The following is a 22,296-nucleotide window of genomic DNA, read 5'->3' as shown; positions in this document are numbered from 1 at the left end:
TGGGACAGTTATATGCAGTTCCTATCAATCTCACCTATTGTATATTTGAATGACTGGTGTGCCAAAACAGGACAGCAGAGAGGTGCCATGAACATTATTTATAAAACTCTTTCTGTGAACACTTATCTTTTAGGGATGGTTATGAATCAGAGTAAGAGAGCCAGAGAAGAAACAGTCTGCCCTACTTCTGAGTTACTACTCTATTTCCAGAAAGAACTTAGACCAGATTAGGATGAGGCTGAAGACCAGTACACATGCATGCTTTCCCTCTCTCTAGTAACATAACTGTTAACTTAGTTATGGGAGGCCAGCTATTCCTTAATCAAATGGAAACAATTTAGTTTATACATACAAAACTATTTTACAACTGGCTGACCAGAAGAATAAAAAACCTATTTGTTCAAAGTACCTTAGGGTAAAATCTCTAGCAAATACTGTCCAACTTTTCAAAAGGTGTTCAGCAACAAGAATGCCCTTTTACAGGAAGAAAGGCTGCAGACCCAGAGGCATTTTACAACTGGAGTTATTATGCAAAAGCATCCAGGAGGAAAAAGCATCCAGCACCACCCATACAGGTTTCCTCCAAGTCAGGTGAAAGGCATGCTCTTTGGGATTTTGATTTGACATTCTAATCATTTTCTATCAATCCCCACCAATTTTCCATTAACCCAAGGAACTGTCTAGTGAGTAAACAGACATGTTAAGAGGCTTTCTGAAATATAAAATGGTTATTCTGCAACAAGACAGTAAAACTGTTCGAAGTATTCTAACAACTTTCAATATTTAAAAACACTATAAAGAACTCACAGGAAGACACACCACTTTCAGTGTTTTCACTATTAATAAATGAAGTCTTGGACTCATTTTTTTTAATAAAACTTTTGAGTAAGTCATATTTTCTAAGCAAATGTCACTCATTTTAAAAATTCATGTATAGGTTTCAAAAGCGTTTTTGATTAGTTAACACAGCAAGTTTTGGTAATTCAGAGAACAGGATGAATAGAAGCTGAATTAAAGAGATTGTTTTAGCATTGTTAAAAGCAGACATTAAGGTTGAGAAAGACATTAGACCAAAAAAAAAGAGAAAGAAATCAGACAAAGTAAAGATAAGCTTTGAAAAAGAAATTCTAAGGCTACTTTCCCATACTACCATGTGCCTCTCAAACTAACAATACACCACACTATTAGAACCAAAAGGGAAAAGAAGCTAATGAAAATTTTATAAAGCCACAGATGTCCCCAATCGTCTATAACACTGCATTGATCCAGACTGTATGTTTGTTCAGTGACACACCAAACCTTCATCCAAGAGAGAATTACTTCTAAATAAGCCAGAAAAATTAAGAATAACCTAGTGCATTAACTGTAACATATAAAATCCTTGTTTAGCCAGTCTTTCCCTATCATAAAAGAACTGAAGTATTAACAATTGAAAAGTGATCAATCAATAAAAGGTCATTTTTATATGTTTGAACTCCCAGAGTTTTCATCTTACATCAGATTACCTTGCTAAACAGCACCCCACACCACCCACAAATCTTTGGTTAAATAATCCTTTTGCCTAGTTTTCCATCTCTCAAACTTTCTCTGTAAGTCTTCACTAATAAGGAAATTAAAGCATCCTCATCCAGTCAGCATAAATTATTACTGGATGGAACAAACAATACTAAACCCACTCAAAAAACATTATTAGAAAAGAGTTTAGCAAGTGAAAGGTAATAATTAAGTTACCAGATACTATTTTCAAAGAACTATGGTTAATTTTAATTTTTCTTAGTTCAGCAGTACATCAAAATAATGTTTTAAAAATTTTTTAGAACAATATTTAAAAAAAAAACAATTATCAATCTTTCCCATTCTGAGCGCACCTCTTACCCTATTTTTCAAACTAGTATTAATGTCTCAGGTATTTCAATGACATTTCAGGTAGAATCACCTTTATGGTTGCAAAGAAATGAGCTTTCAAATGAGCACATACAGCTCTTTCTATCTACCTTGTTCTATTCAAGGATGTTACTTCCTCTAGCCCACTGGAAATAACTGGAGGATTAATTAGAGCAGAAGTAACATGATGGAGTAGAACTGTGCAGGTGGAGATAATAGCGCCACCACACATAGGCCTAGCTTCCTGATATCAAATGAATACTGAATTGTGTTTTGATGCCACCAAGACCTAAATCCTTCTTCCTAATCTGGGGCAGGGGGTATTTCATTGATGTTTGGTCATGATTCCAGTACAAGAAAATCCTACATCATGTAGAAGATAAAACTCAGTTATACAATCATATAACTTAAGCTAAAACATTTATTTCTTTTAACTACTAAGAAAAAGAGAACTGGTCAAGGAAGAATTGCCCATTATACATTTACCAGAATTCTGGATCCGCCACGTTTTTATAAACTGAGTATCAGGAGGTATTGACTCCCCTTCTCCTATAGTGACATCTTCAACAAAGGACATGGAGGGCACACTGATGTTTGGGCTCTCAAAGTCATAATAGGCGCCAATTGCTGCTTGTAGGTTCCTACAAATAAAGAGAAAAGGCAAAAGACTTCAGTCCTGTCCAAAGCATATTACCCTAATTGTCAAACAAAAGGAAAAAACCTATTTTTTAGAGTTTGACATAGAACCTAAGACTCCTGGTATGTAAATCTTTAGAGCCACTGATTCTGGCTAAGGAAGAACACTTAAAACACCAGGACCAACAAACTTGTACATCACTTTCTTCTTCCCAAGATACCCACATGAAAAGTAACAGACACTACAATAACAGGGAACTCTCCCTCTTAACCACAAGGATAGAAAGTATGCATAAGAAAGGCGATTAAAAGAAAGCTCCTCTGTTACTGTGACCAGAATTCAAAGAAGCTCCATCTTTTAAAACATTCTAATTATTTAAGTTTTTGAAAAAATAATACATGCACATGGTCCAAAAAGTTTCACACAGTGGAAAATACCCATCTTACCTCTTTCTTTCATACACACCACACACATACACACACACATGAGTAATCCTCTATATTATTTTCTTAAATATCCTTCCTAAACTTCCTTATGCATATACAAGCAAATAATGTATGCTCTTTATTTCCCCTTTTTACACAAATGGTAGTATATTATACATTGCTCTTTACTCCCTTAACACTATAATATGAAGACATTTCTATGTCAGTTCATAATGAGTATTCTCGTAGCTTTTTACAACAGTATCCACTGTACAGATATACACCATTGTTTTTGTAACCAGTCTATTTTTGAGTTTTTTTTCCGATCTTCAATTTTTCAATAAATAACCTTAAGTACACATTATTTTATATCTGTAAGATAAATTCTTGTAAGTGATACTGCAGGGTCAAAGAGTATATATATTTGTGATTTGACAGATGTATCTAAACTTCCCTCAATAAAGTTACATATTTAATGAATGCTCCCACCAAGAATGAGTGTCTATTTCCCCACTTGGTCATCAACAGTGTTTCTCCAATATTTTGGATTTTGGTCTATCTGACAGGTAAAAAGTTAGATCTTGGTGAGGTCTTAAAATGGTTTTCTCTTATCACAAGAGAGGTTAAGTATCTTGTACATGTTTATAAGACATTCGTGGTTTCTTTTTTAGAAGTACCATTTTGTAAATGTTGGAGTTCTTTTTAATTACTCAGAAGGAACTACCAAGCACACAAACCAGAGTCCCTAACTGAACAGAAGCACAAGATTGACAGCTTGGATCATCAATGCCAGAAACTAAGGCCACTAAGGGGTTTAAGTAAGCTGTGTTTATTAGAGAAATCAAAAAAATTCTTGGTAATTATATTAACTGCTTCTCTTTTGGTCTTACTCATACTAGGGACATCTTCAGTCCCCGCAACAGACAACACAAACTGCATTTTTCTAAACATAACCCAACCATAAGCCAATGGATCCAGTGGGTTGTTGTTTTTAATTATGCATAAACATAGCATGAAATAAGCCCTGAGAGTATATGTCTGTTCAACAGACATGCTATTAACAGCAAATACTTTTCTGTTGGGGGTCTGCCTGCTCCTCCAGGTGTTTGCAGCTGCCAAAAAGGAGGGTTATATTTAGAGCAGCTACGTCAGGTCAAGCCTCATGCAATGGTGGCCTGTCAGATAAGTCAGTAATGACTGGAATTACACCATCACCAACTGCCTGAGTGTTGTGTGTGTGCTAGCTTACATGGAGCAGGGCTGGGCCAGGGATCAAACTCTATTTGTTTGACCATCCAACAGGAAGGTTTGGACTTTAGTCTTCCTAGCAACTTCTTTATCTAGCTGACTATGATCCAAAGTGAAGAATATGTGATTGGCTGAACTTGGGGAAGCCCAGACCCTATCACCTACAAAGAGGCTTAGTAGTACATCTAAAATCAACCTTACTCTAACTTAGAGATCAGGGATAAGATGAGGGAAAAATAAGCCTCCCTTGCCATTTTGTTCTTCTGAAAACTTTTTGTAAAAGCTATGTGTTCACCTGTTTATAAAGATAATTTTTCTGCTACAGGACTCCAACAAGTAGCCTGTTGAATTGTTTTCTATTTACTTGGCTATAAAATAGGCCTGGGAGGGAAGAAACTATTTGTGTACTCAGGACAACTGCCAATTCTCATCCCTAGACCGTGTCATATTTCACCACTTGGCTCTCCCTGACACCAGATAGGACCACTGTAGTAGAAAGACTAACAAGTGAAAACATTAACTACTTAGGCAGATCCACTCACCTCCTTTCATCCATCCCAACTCATTCCACAGCTAAGTCAACAAAACTGTTTATTTGTACCTGTATTACACAGGTAATTCAGCCAGAGAAAGACTAAGAAACATTTGTAAAGCCCAAAGTGAAACTGAAAGTTGTGAAATGGACTCCTGGCAGGAAGCAGGAGTGGAAGATGACAAAGCAAATTCATGTCCCAAGGACAAGGCGGAGAGTGGATTTCAGCCCAGAGGTGCTCTAACCCATCAGGCAGATCCACTGTTCAAAATGTGGGTACACAGCTCTTCTGGCCTGACACCATTCGAATTGCTGCCTCGCTGTGCCAACAGGCAAAGGGACCAAACAGATCCAATTCAGTATGATAACAAGCAGACATGATAGCATGTATTCCTGTTCAAAACAACATACTATTATTAGCCAACCAGAAATTCTACATGAAATAAAGCTGGCTGAGGAGATGGAACAGAGAGAACACGGACTCAGTATTCAGCCCACCCTGAAAGTTTAGACTTTCGGGTTCCTTCAGTGTTTTCACTCAAAAAAAGTTTTTAATCTGATTTCAGATTAAACCAAAAGCACCCTGAAGAACAAAGGGAGGCAGTGTAACAGTGGGAAAAAAAGGCATAGGCTAAGATGGATGATGGTGATAGATGTACAACACTGTGCATACACTTAATGCTACAACTGACATGGTCACATTTAAAATGGCTTTGTTTGGAGGCAGCTCCTACCCCAAGCTATAAGGCTTTGAACAAGTTATTAGTTTACTCATCTGTAAAACTGAGTTTTTTACATTATAAGGTTGGCTTTTATTTTTATTACAAGGTTGGCATTTTAAGGTTGACTGTGAAGACTGTATGAGGCAATATATGTAAATAGGTTGGCAGTCACTCATTCACCTAATGATCATTTATCCACGTGCTAGGCCCTCAACCTGAGAGAAAGGATAGAACAGACAGCAAGATAGGCAAGGCCCTTATCTTTACAATGCTTATGGTCTAGCAGCAAACTGGGGACCCTCAAACAAGCACAGGGCACCAACTGCACCCTCACACCAAGGCTATCAGCCCAAGGCAGCTTTTCCTACTTTGGGTGAAAAATAGGTTTGGTGCACAATACAGTTTCAACTGCACTGATAATCAGGTAAGCCTGATTTGGGGTAGAAGAATTTGGTGATGCCAATGTGTTACCTGATGAAATGTAATTTTTGTAACTCAGAAGCAGTATTGTCCAACTTCCATTTAATAGATGAGGCCACACATGCAATGACAGGCAAACAACTTGTCCCAGGCAAGGCAATAATTAGTAGAATTTAGAGCCACATCTATTCCAAGGCATACAACTTTTGACTTACCCAGAATTTTCCAATTATCTAATAACACTCTGAACATCTGATTTTCTTAACATACTACCATCATAAACTCTTAGTTGTAACCCTTATTAATTTGAATTCTTGAAAGCGATCAAACATGTAATCTTACATAAATTCACAAACACAGAACATTTATTTTTGTATTGTGTACACACACCTAAATCAAATTACTGGTCTTATGGAGAAAAATCATCTATGCTATTTTTAAGAAAAATCATACTGGGTATGCAGTCAAGAACATCACCTAAAAATATGGGGTTAGAAAACAGAAAGATCAGAAAATCGGGATTAAAAGCAGAATGTCAGAAGTCTGAGTATTACGTTAGTTCGGATTTTCAGGGAAATAAAATTAGGTACCTTCTTTTTTCATTCTCTGAACAAGTAAGAAATTCAATAAGATCCAAATTATTTATGAGAAAAAGAAAACTACCCATCTTATCTGGACACAAAATGGGAAATCAGAATAATGAACATTCAGTTCAGCACAAACAAAAGCACATTTGGGCTGTTACTGATACTCAGCCTGAACTACAAGAATTTTCCTCACCTGTGGAGTGCCAATTATATGGTTACTAAGGCAACAAGCCCAGCAGGATGACTGAGTGATGAAAAACCTGACTAGAAAAAGGATCAACAAAACAGATGGCTGTTCTTACTAAACTTTCCAACATCAACTCAACAAGAGTCTAACATGGAAGACCAAAGAGAGGGGCCAAAAAATATGTACTTTTGACTATCATGAATTTTAAGGCCTGGGAAGAAATAATTAAAATAAAATGGTGACTGCAGGTAGTGAATGGAGTTGGCCTAAAGAAGACTCAGTATTTCCAAACCTAAAAATTAGCTCATGGACAATACTATTAAGTATGTACAAGACAGCAAGAACAAAGAACTTGTGGAATATTTCATTAAGAGGAGCAACAAAATTCACATCAATATTTACCCACTTCATAGAGCCCTAGCAAATTCAAGATTGTTTCTTATCTATTACTTTCCTGGCTATTTAAATATAGATCCATTAATTTTATTACTTTTTAGAATTGGTCCATCTAACTATCATCAGCAATTACACCTTTCCCGTATAGAAACTAAAAAACAAGCATTCCGCCATGAAAAGGCAAGGTGGTGGCACTGCTCTGGATTTAAAGAGATGTAACACCAAACACAATACACAGTCCTTGAGGTCCTGACTGGATTCTGATTCTTTAAAAAAAAAAAAAAGGATATAGAAGAAACAGCCAGGGACAGCTGAGAAAATTTAAATATGGACTGGATATTTTTTATTAGCAAAGAATTTTTGTAAATTATGTGTGTATCTTAGTATGTGGTTAAGTAAGAGAATGTCCTTACTTCTATGAGAAGCATGCTGAAATATTTAAGGATGAAGGGTCATGATGTCTACAAGTTTCAAATGATTTTTAAAAATTTATATGGAAGAAACAGGTTATGGTAAAAATGTTAACCACTCTTGAATCTAGATGGTGTAAGAGTATACACTCTACAATTCTTTAAAATTTTCTGTAAGTTTGTGAAGTTTATAGTAAAAAGGTAAATGGAAAAAAAAGAAGACACAAGAAAGATACCTTTGTATTCTTTTTCCTGCCACTGGAAGATACAGAAAAATTCAGTATTAGAATTACTGCAAGCATCTTGGGAACATGTAAGGACCTACTGGGGAACCTCAGGAGCTGATATGCTGAGGATGATAGATTAAAAAGTGGGAAATAACTGCTGTGTTCCTATGCTACAGTTGAACTACTAAATTAGGTAATCCAATAGCCATCTTACATTGGCTTATCATCTGAGACAATAAAACGGAGTCAATATTAAAAAAAAAATTCTAAGGGCACATAGCAAATTCAACACTGGCATTATAAGAACTTACTGTCCAACTACGTTTGGTTAATGTTTGGATCAAACTATTTTTCCTTATTTTAAAAATACTGAGATGAATTCACACAACATACTATTAACCATTCTAAGTATGTAAGTCAGTGGCATTTAATGTGTTCACAATGTTATGCTACCATCAACTCTATAATTTCAAAGCTTTTTCATTAACCCATACCCATTAAGAACACTGCACACCCATGAAGTAATCACTCCTAATCACTCCTTCCCCCCCATCCCCTGGCAACCACTAAACTGCTTTCACTCTATGTATTTGCTACTCTGGATAATTTATATAAAAGGAATCATACAATATATGACTTTTGTGTCTGTGTGGCTTCTTTTACTTAGCTAGATTTCAAGATTCATTCCAAATTGTACATGCTGATCAGTATTTAAGTCCTTTCCAAGTCTGAATAATAATCCATTATGTGTACATACTACATTTTGTTTATCCACTCATCTGTTGATAGGCATTTGAGTTGTCTCTACCCTAGACTATTATGAGTAATGCTACATTACTGTCTGTGTAGGCATATGGGTTTGTTTCTTTGGATATGTACCTAGGAGCAGAACTGCTGGGTCATACAGTAATTCTATGCTTAACTTTCTGAAAAGTCACCAAAACTGTTTTCCATGGCAGTGGAACCATATCACATTCCTACCAACAACATCCAAGTGTTATTTCTCCTCACAACACTTCTTTTCTTTTTTTCTCATATTTATCCTAGTGGGTAGGAGGTGGTTTGTGACTGTGCTTTTGATTTACATTTCCTTAGTGACCAATGATCTTAAACATCTTTTCATGTACTTGTTGGCCATTTGTATATCCTCATTGGATAAATGTCTATTCAAAACCTTTGTTCATTTTTTGACTAGGCTGTTTGTCTTCCTGTTGTTCAGTTCCAAGAGTTCTTTACATAGTCTGGACACCAGACCCTTATCATATATATGATGTACAAACATTTTCTCCATTACGCAGGCTGCCTTTTAAATTTCTTGATAATGCCCTTCAGTGCACTAAAGTTTAATTCTGTTGCAGTCTAACTTATTTAGTTTTTCTTCCGTTGCTTGTGCTTTTAATGCCAGATCTAAGAGCTGACTGCCAAATCCAAAGTCATAAAGATTTATCCCTATGTTTCTTCTAATAGTTTTATTGTTCTAGCTTTTGTATTTAGGTCACTGATCCATTTTTGGTTAATTGTTGTGTAAGGATTGAGGTAGGAGTCTAACTTCATTCTTTTGCCTGTGGTTATCCAGTTATCGCAGCACCAAATGTTAAATAAAATCAAACATTTTTAAAGAGAAAAATATAGTTGCACAAACTCTTGGGTATGGGTGGGAATCTACCCTATTTATTACCCTAGCCCTTGGTGACACTTATATGACAAGTGCAACAAATTTCAAAGTGCAGACCTGGGAAACTGAGTGAGATAACAAGTTAAGACATGCACAGCACTTCACTGTAATTCAAATGTGGTATGCTTATGCTCATATCACCCTAAATGGTATTTCTGATTCCCACCAAACAATTTCTAGGACTGAAGGAACCAGTAACATTTATCTAAGAATCAGTCAAACTAAATTTTTAAGCACAAAAAGTTTTTTCATATCTGCCAATCAATATGTATATAATATTTATTTCTTTCATATTTTACTTCAGTGTTCACTCTTACATGACTCTAGGTACTAAGAATGTAATGACAAATGAGACAAAGTTTTCGGTTCCAAGGAACACTAAGTGTGTTAAGAAAGATTTGACCAAACCAATTACTGGTGATGAAATTGAATTGGTAATCACAAAACTCCAAACAAACAAAAGTCCAGGACCAAAACAGTTTCACAGATGAATTCTACCAAACATTAAAAGAATTAATACCTATCCTTCTCAAACAACACCAAAAAATGCAAGAGAAAGGAATGCTTCAAAATTCATTTTGAGGCCAACATTACCAACACCAAAACCAGACAAAGACACCACAAGAAAATTATAGACCAATAACCAAGATGAACATAGACAGAAAAATCCTCAACAAAATATTAGCAAATTCAAAAATACATTAAAAAGAATCATTCACCACACCCAAGTGGGATTTATTCCAGGGGATGCAAGGATGGCTCAATATCTGCAAATCAGCCAATATGATACACTATATTAACAAAAGGAAGGATAAAAACTATATGATCATCTCAATAGATGCAGAAAAACCATCTGATAAAATTCAACATCCGTTCATTATAAAACTTTCAACAAAGCACGTATACAAAGAACATACCTCAATAAAATAAAAGCCATATATTATCAACCCACAGTTAACATCATAAAGTGAAAAGCTGAAAGATTTTCCTCTAAGATCAGGAAAAAGACAAGGATGCTCACTCTTGCCACTTTTATTCAACATAGTACTGGCAGTCCTAGCTACAACAATCAGGCAAGAAAAAGAAATAAAAGGCATCTGAATTGTTAAGAAGTAAACCTGTCACTATGTGCAGATGACATGATACTATATATAGAAAACCCTTAAGACTCCACCAAAAAACAATTAGAATACATGAATTCAATAAGCTTGCAGGATATAAAATCAATATACAGAAATCTGTTGGAGTTGTATATTTAATAATGAACTAGCAGAAGGAGAAATTAAAACAACCCCATTTACAACTGCACCAAAAAGAATGAAATCCGTAGGGATAAATTTAACCAAGGAGGTGAAAGCCCTGTGCTCTGAAAAATATGGGACACTGATGTAAGAAATTGAAGATGACACTAATAAATGGAAAGATATGCCATGCTTATGGAATGAAAGAATTAATATTGTTAAAATGTCCATACTAACCAAAGAAATCTAAGATCAATACATCCCTATTAAAATACTAATGGCATTTTCCAACAACTAGAATAATTCTAGAATTTTTATGGAACCACAAAAGACCCCAAATGGCCACCGCAACCTTGAGAAAAAGGAACAAAGCTGGAAATATCATGCGTCCTGATTTCAAACAATGCTGTAAAACTATAATATTCAAAATAGTAAGGTACTGGCACAAAAAGACACATAGATCAATGCAACACAAATAAACCCACACCTTTATAGTCAACTAATCTATGACAAAGGAGGCAAAAATATACAATGGGGAAAAGAGTCTCTTTAGTAAATGGTGTTGGGGAAACTAGATAGCTACATGGAAAAGAAACTGGTCCACTAACAAAGACTCAAAAGAGATTTAAAGACCTAAAAGAAACTACGGAATACATAAAAGTAAACTCTTGAGCATCAGTCTTAGCAATTTTTTGTTGGGGTTGTCTCCACAGGCAAGGGAAACAAAAGCAAAAATTAATGAGTGGGACTACATCAAGCTAAGTATCTTCTGTATAGTAAAACAAGCCATCAACAAAATGAAAAGGCAACCTATTGAATGTAAGAATACATATGCAAATGATACTCCATAGAGGGTTGATGTCCAAAATACATAAGGAACTCATACAACAACACCAAAAAATCCACAAATAATCAAATTAAGAAAACGCTGCAGCTCAAGATGGCAGCATGAGTAGGGTGGCAGAAATCTCCTCCCAAAAACATATGTATTTTTGAAAATACAACAAATACAACTATTCCTAAAAGAGAGACCAGAAGATAAAATACAACAGCCAGGCTACATCTACATCTGCGAGAACTCAGCATGACACGAAAAGGGTAAGACACAAAGCCGTGACCTGGCTGGACCCAAGCACTTCCCCCGCCCCAGCTCACTGGTGGGAGGAAAAGAATCAGAGTGGGGAGGGAGTAGAAGCACATGACTACTAAATAACCAGCCCTAGTAACCTGCACCAGGAGCACAGACACATATTGCATGGGGTACTGGATATCAGAGATACAGTGAAGTAAAATCTGAGACGGAGACTGCGAGCGGTTCTCCACAGCAGGCTCCATTGGGACAAAAGAAAAGCAGATGCTTCTTAAAAGTCTTAAAGGGATAAGGGCTCAACACCTGGACAAAACTGTCCCAGCACACTCAGCCCAGCAGGCTGGGAATCTTGAGAAACTTCAGGCACCCTAACATCTTGGGGAATAAAGCAGCCTGAAGCCCCTCACGGTGATAAGCAGCCTGCTACTCATTCTCCCCCACCCCCCGGCTGGTGCTGCAAGCACAAACTGGCTGACCCACCACAACTGTGCAGCAGTCGAAGAACAGCCCCACCTACAGCAACCACACAGTCTACTCCCAGCACACAGCTAACCAGGACAGACAGAGGAAGCCAGAGCAAGGTTCAGAAGGCACGAAGGGGTGCCATTCTCGCAGCAGAACACATCCAGTGCAGCTGCCACCCTCTGCAGTGCTCTAGGCTAGCCCAGGGTCGCCCTCCCCACAGCAGCTCAGGAGATTATCCCAGAGGCTGCTCCGGGTGTGCAGGTAGATGGCACAGGCAGCAGAGAAGGGCAAAGAGACTAACAAGTACGAAGGGACTTTGCTCTCCCAGCTGACACACACACCACATGCCTGCGACCATTTCTATCGTCATGAAAAGGCAGACGAATCTGGTTCAGTCAAAAATCACTCAGACAGCCCCAGAGACAGGGCCTGTGAGATAGATATAACTATTCTTCCTGAAAAATAATTCAAAATTAAAGTCATAACCATGCTGATGGACCTGCAGGGAAATATGCAAGAGCTAAGGGAGGAAGTCCGAAGGGAGATAACAGAAATGAAACAATCGATAGAAGGTCTTAAGAGCAGACTGGACATGGTGCAAGAGACTGTTAATGGAATAGAAATAAGAGAACAGGAATACAGAGAGACGGAGGCAGAGAGAGAGATAAAAGGGTCTCTAGGAATGAAAGAATATTAAGAAAACTGTGTAACCAATCCAAACGGAACAATATTCTTATTACAGGGGTACAAAGAAGAAGAGAGAAAAACAGACAGGAAGTATCTTTGAAGAAATAATTGTTGAAAACTTATCCAAGCTGGGGAAGGAAATAATCTCTCAGAACATGGAAACCCACAGATCTCCCAACACAAGGGACCCAAGGAAGACAACACCAAGACATGTAATAATTAAAATGGCAAAGATCAAAGACAAGGACAGACTATGAAAGACATCCAGAGAGACAAAAAAGATCACCTACAAAGGAAAACCCATCTGGCTATCATCAGACTTCTCAATAGAAACCTTACAGGCCAGAAGAGAATGGCATGATATATTAAATGTAATGAAACAGAAAGGCCTTGAACCAAGAATACTGTATCCAGCACGATTATCATTTAAATTTGAAGGAGGGATTAAACAATTTCCACACAAGCAAAAGTTGAGGAAATTTGTCTCCAACAAACCACCTCTACAGGGTATTTTAAAGGGACTGCTCTAGATGGAAGCACTGCTAAGGCTAAATAGATGTCACTAGAGAAAACCAAATCACAGCAAAGAAAGCAGACCAAACAAATACTAACTAAAGGCAAAAAATAAAATCAACTATCCATGAAGGCACTCAAAGGAAACACAAAAGAGTACAGAATAAAACACCTAACATATAAAGAACGGAGAAGGAAGAATAAGAAGGGAGAGAAACAAAGAATCATCAGGCTGTGTTTATAATAGCTTAGTAAGAGAGTTAAGTAAGATGGTTAGAGAGTAAAGAAGCTACCCTTGAACATAACCACGAATCCAAAGCCAGCAATGGCAATAAGTATGTATCTATTGATAATCACCCTAAATATAAAGGACTGAATGAACCAATCAAAAGGCACAGAGTAACAGAATAGATAAAAAAGCAAGACCTATCAATATGCTGCCTACAAGAGACTCACCTCAAACCCAAAGGCATACACAGACTAAAAGTCAAGGGATGGAAAAAGATATTTTTTGCAAACAACAGGGGGAAAAAAAGCAGGTGTTACAGTACTAGTATCAGACAAAATAGACTTAAAAAAAAAAGAAAGTAACAAGAGACAAAGAAGGACATCACATAATGATAAAGGGGGCAGACCAACAATATATAACCATTATAAATATACATGCACCCAACACAGGAGCACCAACATATCTGAAACAAATACTAACAGAATTAAAGGAGGAAATAGAATGCAATGCATTCATTCTAGGAGATTTCAACACACTACTCACCCCAAAGGACAGATCCACCAGACAGAAAATAAGGACACAGAGGCACTGAACAACACACTAGAACAAATGGACCTAACAGACATCTACAGAACTCTACACCCAAAAGCAGCAGGATACATATTCTTCTCAAGTTAACATGGAACATTTTCAAGAATAGACCACATACTAGGCCACAAAAAGAACCTCAGTAAATTCAGAAAGACTGAAATTCTACCAACCAACTTCTCAGATCACAAAGGTATTAAACTAAATTGTACAAAGAAAACAAAAAGGCTCACAAACACATGGAGGCTTAACAACATGTTCCTAAATAACAATGGATCAATGACCAGATTAAAACAGAGATCAAGCAATATATGGAGACAAATGACAACAACAGCACAAAGCCCCTTCTGCGGGATGCAGCGAAGGCAGTTCTAAGAGGAAAGTTTATAGCAATCCAGGCCTATTTAAAGAAGGAAGAACAATCCCAAATGAATAGTCTAAAGTCACAATTATCAAAATTGGAAAAAGAACAAATGAGGCCAAAGTCAGCAGAAGGAGGGACATAGTAAAGATCAGAGAAGAAATAAATAAAATTGAGAAGAATAAAACAGTAGAAAAAGTCAATGAAACCAAGAGCTGGTCCTTTGAGAAAATAAACAAAATAGATAAGCCCTAAGCCACACTTATTAAGAGAAAAAGAGAATCTACACACATAAGCAGAATTAGAAATCATTATGGAAAAATCACAACGGACCCCACAGAAATACAAAGAATTATTAGAGAATACTATGAAAATCTATATGCTAACAAGCTGCAAAACCTAGAAGAAATGGACAACTTCCTAGAAAAATACAACCTTCCAAGACTGACCAAGGAAGAAACAGAAAAATCTAAACAGACCAACTACCAGCAAAGTAATTGAATCGGTAATCAAAAAACTACCCAAGAACAAAACGTCTGGATTCACTGCTGAATTTTATCAGATGTACAGAGAAGACATAATACCCATTCTCCTTAAAGTTTTCCAAAAAACAGAAGAGGAGGGAATACTTCCAAACTCATTCTATGAAGCCAGCATTACTCTAATACCAAAACCAGGCAAAGACACCACAAAAAAAGAAAATTACAGACCAATATCCCTGATGAACATAGATGCAAAAATACTCAACAAAATATTAGCAAACCAAATTCAAAAATACGTCAAGAGGATCATACACCATGATCAAGTGGGATTCATCTCAGGGATGCAAGGATGGTACAACATTAGAGAACCCATCAACGTCATCCACCACATAAACAAAAAGAAGGACAAAAATCACATGATTATCTCCACAGATGCTGAAAAAGCATTCGACAAAATTCAACATCCATTGATGATAAAAACTCTCAACAAAATGTGTATGGAGGGCAAGTACCTCAACATAATAAAGGCCATATATGATAAACCCACAGCCAATATCATACTTAAGAGTGAGAGACTGAAAGCATTTCCTTTAAGATCGGGAACAAGACAGGGATGCCCACTCTCCCCACTGTTATTCAACATAGTACTGGAGGTCCTAGCCATGGCAATCAGACAAAACAAAGAAATACAAGGCTCCAGATTGGTAAAGAAGAAGTCAAACTGTCACTATATGCAGATGACATGACATTGTACATAAAAAACCCTAAAGATTCCACTCCAAAACTACTAGAACTAATATCAGAATTCAGCAAAACTGCAGGACACAAAATTAATACACATAAATCTGTGGCTTTCCTATACACTAATGATGAACTAACAAAGAGAAATCAGGAAACAATTCCATTCACAATTGCATCAAAAAGAATAAAATACCTAGGAATAAACCTAACCAAGGAAGTGAAAGACCTATACCCCGAAAACTACAAGACACTCTTAAGAGAAATTAAAGAGGACAGTAACAAATGGAAACTCATCCCATGCTCTTGGCTAGGAAGAATTAATATTGTCAAAATAGCCATCCTGTCCAAAGCAATCTACAGATTCAATGCAATCCCTATCAAATAACCAACAGCATTCTTCAACAAACTGAAATAGTTAAAAAATTCATATGGAACCACAAAAGACCCCAAACAGCCAAAGCAATCCTGAGAAAGAAGAATAAAGTGGGGGGGATCTTGCTCTCCAACTTCAAGCTGTACTACAAAGCCACAGTAATCAAGACAGTTCGGTACTGGCACAAGAACAGACCCACAGACCAGTGAGACAGAATAGAGACTCCAGACATTAACCCAAACATTTATGGTCAATTAAAATACGATAAAGGAGCCATGGACATACAATGGGGAAATGACAGCCTCTTCAACAGTTGGTGTTGGCAAAACTGGACAGCTACATGCAAGAGACTGAAACTGGATCATTGTCTAACCCCATACACAAAAGTAAATTTGAAATGGATCAAAGACCTGAATGTAAGTCAAGAAACCATACAACTCTTAGAAAAAAACACAGGCAAAAATCTCTTGGACATAAACACGAGTGACTTCTTCAAGAACATATCTCCCTGGGAAAGGGAAACAAAAGCAAAAATGAACAAGTGGGACTATATCAAGCTGAAAAGCTTCTGTACAGCAAAGGATACCATCAATAGAACAAAAAGGCATCCTACAGTATGGGAGAACATATTAATAAATGACAGATCTGATAAAGGGTTGACATTCAAAATATGTAAAGAGCTCACACACCTCAACAAACAAAAAGCAAATAATCCAATTAAAAAATGGGCAGAGGAACTGAACAGGCACTTCTCCAAAGAAGAAATTCAGATGGCCAACAGACACATGAAAAGATGCTCCACATCACTAGTCATCAGAGAAATGCAAATTAAAACCACAATGAGATATCACCTCACACCAGTAAGGATGGCCACCATCCAAAAGACAAACAACAAATGTTGACAAGGTTGTGGAATAACGGGACCCCTCCTACACTGCTGGTGGGAATGTAAATTAGTTCAGCCATTGTGGAAAGCAGTATGGAGGTTCCTCAAAACACTCAAAATAGAAATACCATTTGACCCAGGAATTCCACTTCTAGGAATTTACCCTAGAATACAGCAGCCCAGTTTGAAAAAGACATATGCACCCCTATGTTTATTGCAGCACTATTTACAATAGCCAAGAAATGGAAGCAACCTAACGGTCCATCAGTAGATGAATGGATAAAGAAGATGCAGTACAACAATGGAATATTATTCAGCCATAAGAAGAAAACAAATCCTACCATTTGCAACATGCATGGAGCTAGAGGGTATCATGCTCAGTGAAATAAGCCAGGTGGAGAAAGACAAGCACCAAATGATTTCACTCACATGTGGAGTATAAGAACAAAGAAAAAAACTGAAGGAACAAAACAGCAGCAGAATCACAGAACCCAAGAATGGACTAACAGTTACCAAAGGGATAGGGACTGGGAAGGATGGGTGGGAAAGGAGGGATAAGGAGGGAGGGAAAGAACACGGGCATTACGATTAGCAAGTATAATGAGGGAGGGGCACGGGGAGGGCTGTGCAACACAGAGAAGTTGTGATACTACAGCATCTTACTATGCTGATGGAGAGTGACTGTAATGGGCATTGTCAGGGGGACTTGGTGAAGGGGGTACCTAGTAAACATAATGTTCCTCATGTAATTGTAGATTAATGATACCAAGAAAAATAAAAGCTACATACTTATAGCTAGCTGACTAAATTAAGTGGAACTTGAAGAAGGAATATGTAAAGGCAGATTTTATGACAGCTCATAAACCTAACAGGACCAGGCCCCTTTTTCCTTGTGCAAACTAATAAAATGACAGCATAAATATGTCAGAGATAGCTGTCATTTTTAGTACTAACTAATCACTGGGAACAAACAAGGAATATAGCATTTAAAGACTATTTCCTCTAAAAATCCTGTGACACTTGCAAACAATCTCACAAACTTTGTTAACATTTTCATGTTTTATGCAATCAGCTACCAATGACAAGCAGTAAGGTTTAGACAGCTCATCCAACTATAGCATTTATGGAGAAAGGAATGGTTCCTCTGGCGGGGATTCTCACCTGGCCCTGGTCAGCTTGCTCACTACACATGTGTGGGCAATATGTGACTCTATATGAAAGAGTTCGACTCAGTGCTCTGGGCAACAGGGCAGCACAGTGGCAAGGCTGCACGGCTGCAGGAGAGCAGAGGCTGGAGTGGTGGCAGCGCCGAGGACAGAGACTGGGACGGCTGTGGGGGCAGAGAGGCCCAGAGGCAGAGACCAGCTTGCTGCATGCAAACTCGCTCTGAGTGGATGGGATTCTAGTGACAGAGACAAGCTTGCTGCATGCAAGACTCGCTCTGAGTGGACATAATTCTAGTGACTGACCTGCCACCGTGGGAATAAAGTTGGGTATAACCCTTTCACCCCAAGAAAGTTCCACTGTCATTTCTGTGGTCACATTGAATCCACAGTGAACTTGCCTGAGGCTGAAACCCATTGGCAAGACTGTCCCACGGTGGCAGGTCAGTCACTAGAATCCCATCCACTCAGAGCAAGTCTGCATGCAGCAAGCAGGTCTCTGCCTCTGGCCCTCTCTGCCCCGGCAGCCGTCTCAGTCTCTGTCCTCAGCGCTGCCACCACTCCAGCCTCTGCTCTGCTCTTCTGCAGCCTTCCAGTGCCACTGTGTCATCCAGAGCACTGAGTGGAGCTCTTTATATAGTCAGTAACAATGTATTGCCCACACATGTGTAGTGAGCAGCCGACCAGAGCCAGTTGAGAATCCTGGCCACAGGAACTTTCATTTTATCCACTTATAGATTATAAAAGAAAAGGATTATTTAAAATAGCTACTTTGTATGACACTGCAATAATTACCACCAGTTAAATTACCACCAACCCCCTCCCCACAAAACCATCCGAAGAAATAATTGTTAAGTAGAAAAAATCCTATCCAATTTGGTTTAAAGAAAAACTAATGAAAATCGAGGAAAAAAAATTTTCTGTAGTTTTGGATTCTTTCTATAAAAGAGTGGTCTCTCAAAGAGAGAAAGGCAGCAAAAAAAAAAAAAGAAATACCAGAAGCACAGTGAAGGAGTTTATGTATTTCAAGCTTCACAAAGGTCAAGGAGATCTCTGTCTTGAGTACCTTTTCTTTGGACAGTCTGTGGTTAAGGGTAAAGCAAATATACTTAGTTCCACACTACTAAAATATACTAAAAAATAAACAAAAATGTTCTTCGTTTTCCATAAAATCCTTCATGACTCTAATTTGGTAAGTTCCATTTAAAAATCAGCCATGTCTTTACAAAAGACTGCCAACTAATAAAGAAAGCACAAGAGAGTTAGAAAATTACCTTTTTGCAGCCACTTATGCAATAAACGACTCAGGTAAGATCATCAATACTAAAACACCTGGCAGAAAGACTGCTGCACAAAAACATTTGCACCATCTCTCACAGATTACTTATTAAAGGAAAAAACAGGTGGACACTATTCAAATACTCAAATTTAGCATAATAATAGGAAACTGACATCATATGCCTCCTAATGTAATACAATAGAAGAAACAGAATCATCTATTACTTCTAACAATGATAAGATGTTTAACCTGAATCTACTTGTGAGGAAACAATCAGGCTAATCAACAATATAGGACACACCAGAGGACAACCGGCCTGGACTTTTAAAAAATGTCAATGTCATAAAAACACCCAAATGACAAAGGAGAGGGAACTGTTCTGGAATAAAAATAACTAAGGAGGTAAGACAACCAAATGTAACATGAGATGTCTGAGAAAATCCTAGATTTTTTAAAAGAAAGTTATAAAGGGCATACGGGGAACAAAAAGGAAAATCTAGGTATGCACTGCACATTGGATACTACTACTGTTTCCATGCTAAATTCCTTGGGAGTGACAAGGATATTGCAGTTATACAGGATGATGCCCTTGTTCTAAGGAGATAATTGCTCAAGTGTCTTAATGTCTGCAGTTCATCTCCAATGGTTCAGGAAAACTGTATAATATCCACAGAACTCTCATACAATGCTGGGGGACATGCATGTAAAATGGTAGTTACTTTGGAAAAGAGTTTGACAATTTCTTAAAAAGTTAAATACAAAATAGCAATCCATTCCTAATTATCTACCAAAAGAAATTAAAACACATCTACACAAAATCTTCCAAGTCAATGTTCACAGCAGCTTTATGCCTAAAAGCCAAAAAGCAGAAATAACCCAAATGTCCATCAACTGGTAAACAGGTAACCAAACTATGCTATAGCCATATAATGGAATACTACTTCACCATAAAAAAGGAAATACTGATGCATGCTAAAACATGGATAAGCTTCATAAATATGCTAAGTAAAAGAAGCCAGATATAAAATACCATATAGTTTAATGATTCCAATGATAGACCAATAGAGAAAAGTCAACCATGTAGAGCCAGAAAAGAGATTAGTGGTTGCCTTAGGTTGGGGGTGGGAATAGGGATTAACTGTCAACAGGCAGAAGAAATCTTACTGATGAAAATATTAACAACTGGCTTGCAGTGATGGCTGCTCAACTCTCTAAATACTAAAAGTCATACAATTATCTATTTTAAATGGGTTAATTGATGATATGTAAATTTACTTCAATAAAGGTATTTAAAAAGCAAATTTGATAAAATGGCAATTGTATAGATATTCATTGTATTAATCTTTCAACACTTTTATAGTTTTGAAATTCTTCAAAACAAAAAGGTGGGGTAGAGATCAGAATGAACTCTGCAAAACACACAAACTGCAAAATTAGTGTTTCTGACTGCCCACACCTAAAGGAGGTAAAGGACATAGCACAACTAAGAGAAATTAAGATTAAATAAAATAGCACACTGGAGTATAGGGCCAATTTTTAAACCAAGTATTAGATTAACAATTTTTCTCCACTTAGGTAATTTTTTCCTAAGGACACATGTAATGTATATTCATTGTAGAGAATTTAAGAATTAAAACAAAAAGGAAAGACTTAAAGTATCAAAAAGAAAATTAAAAGCAACTAGTCTAACAGCCAGAGAGAACTGTTTATAATTTGTTCCTTTATCCTTCAGGTAAAAGCAGATACACTTCAGTGAAGGAAAGTCATCTGTATATAGTAACATCATCACTTGATCAATTATTCAACTGGCACACTGAAATTTTACATTATATCCAAACGATCACACAAATCATAGGAAGAAAAGCCAGAATAAAAAATTTTAGATACAAATTCAATGCTTTCTTTCAGCTTCCAATTAAAATTTCCAAGCATCAGCCTCAGCTTTCTCCCCAGACCCTCCTAAAACACAAGTATGATGATACAGACTGAACAAATGTTTTGTTTCTCCAAAATCCGTGAAATCTTGATCCCAATATGATGGTATTAGGAGGTGGGGCTTTGGAGAGGTGATTAGGTCATGACAGTAGTGGCTTTATGAATGGGATTAATGTCCTTCCAAAAAGACATCCCAGAGAGCTCCCTTGCTCCTTTCACCACATGGGGGTTACAGGAAGAAGTAGTAATCTCTGAACTAGTAATCAGGTCCTCCCCAGACATCAAATAAGCTGACACCTTGATTTTGGACTTCCCAACCTCCAAATCTTTGAGAAATTTCTGGTGTTTATAAGCCACACAGTCTATGATTTTTTTCCTGTTATAGTAGCCTGAATGAACTAAGACAAATGGAGGAAAAGAGCTATAGATTCACAAAGACAAAGTGAACAAGTGAAGAAGCAACATATGGAGTGTTGGAAAGTAAGCAGACAACTGGTAAATGACTTGGTCGACCTGAGAAAGCTGAATCCTCCAGTCAGCAGTGGGGAAAAGTAGAGAAGTAACCCGACTTAAAAATGAGGATCCCCAAAAGGTTCAGGGATTAACAGCACCAGGTATCCTACAAGTGAAGGTGAAGATATGGATAAAAACAGCAGAGGTTATGTATTTGCCTAAACCCAACAGTTATACCTCAGATCCTTACAGTCCATAAATGCTGCATAACCTCGTGACTGCCCCACCCTGAAGGAAATGGGTGGGGCTTTTTAAACCCTCAGTTAACAAACCCTACAGTCAGGCCCACCACTTCCAAGGCACTTTTTTGTGTCCTATTTTAAATAGGAGTAGCTAGCCAGCAAACCACCAAATACTTAAGGTAAAGCATCTAATATGAAAGAAAAACGCTAATGCAAGC

At 37.4% G+C, this 22,296-nt stretch overlaps 1 protein-coding gene across 4 annotated transcripts in view; it reads right to left on the bottom strand.

The window, feature by feature from the left end:
* Positions 1 to 22,296, bottom strand: part of ILRUN (inflammation and lipid regulator with UBA-like and NBR1-like domains) — a 98,846-nt gene that overhangs the window by 62,841 nt on the left and 13,709 nt on the right. For all 4 annotated transcript variants that reach the window (XM_037000719.2, XM_037000720.2, XM_017663096.3 and 1 more), the window contains exon 2: positions 2,371 to 2,525. In XM_037000719.2, the coding sequence (XP_036856614.1) occupies positions 2,371 to 2,525 (155 nt within the window). The remainder of the gene's footprint in view (positions 1 to 2,370; positions 2,526 to 22,296) is intronic.

The sequence above is a fragment of the Manis javanica genome, chromosome 16 (assembly GCF_040802235.1).
Source record: "Manis javanica isolate MJ-LG chromosome 16, MJ_LKY, whole genome shotgun sequence".
In the NCBI taxonomy this organism is placed as follows: domain Eukaryota; kingdom Metazoa; phylum Chordata; class Mammalia; order Pholidota; family Manidae; genus Manis; species Manis javanica.
Note: the sequence above shows the minus strand (reverse complement) of the source record. Positions and strands in the feature narration are given on the sequence as shown.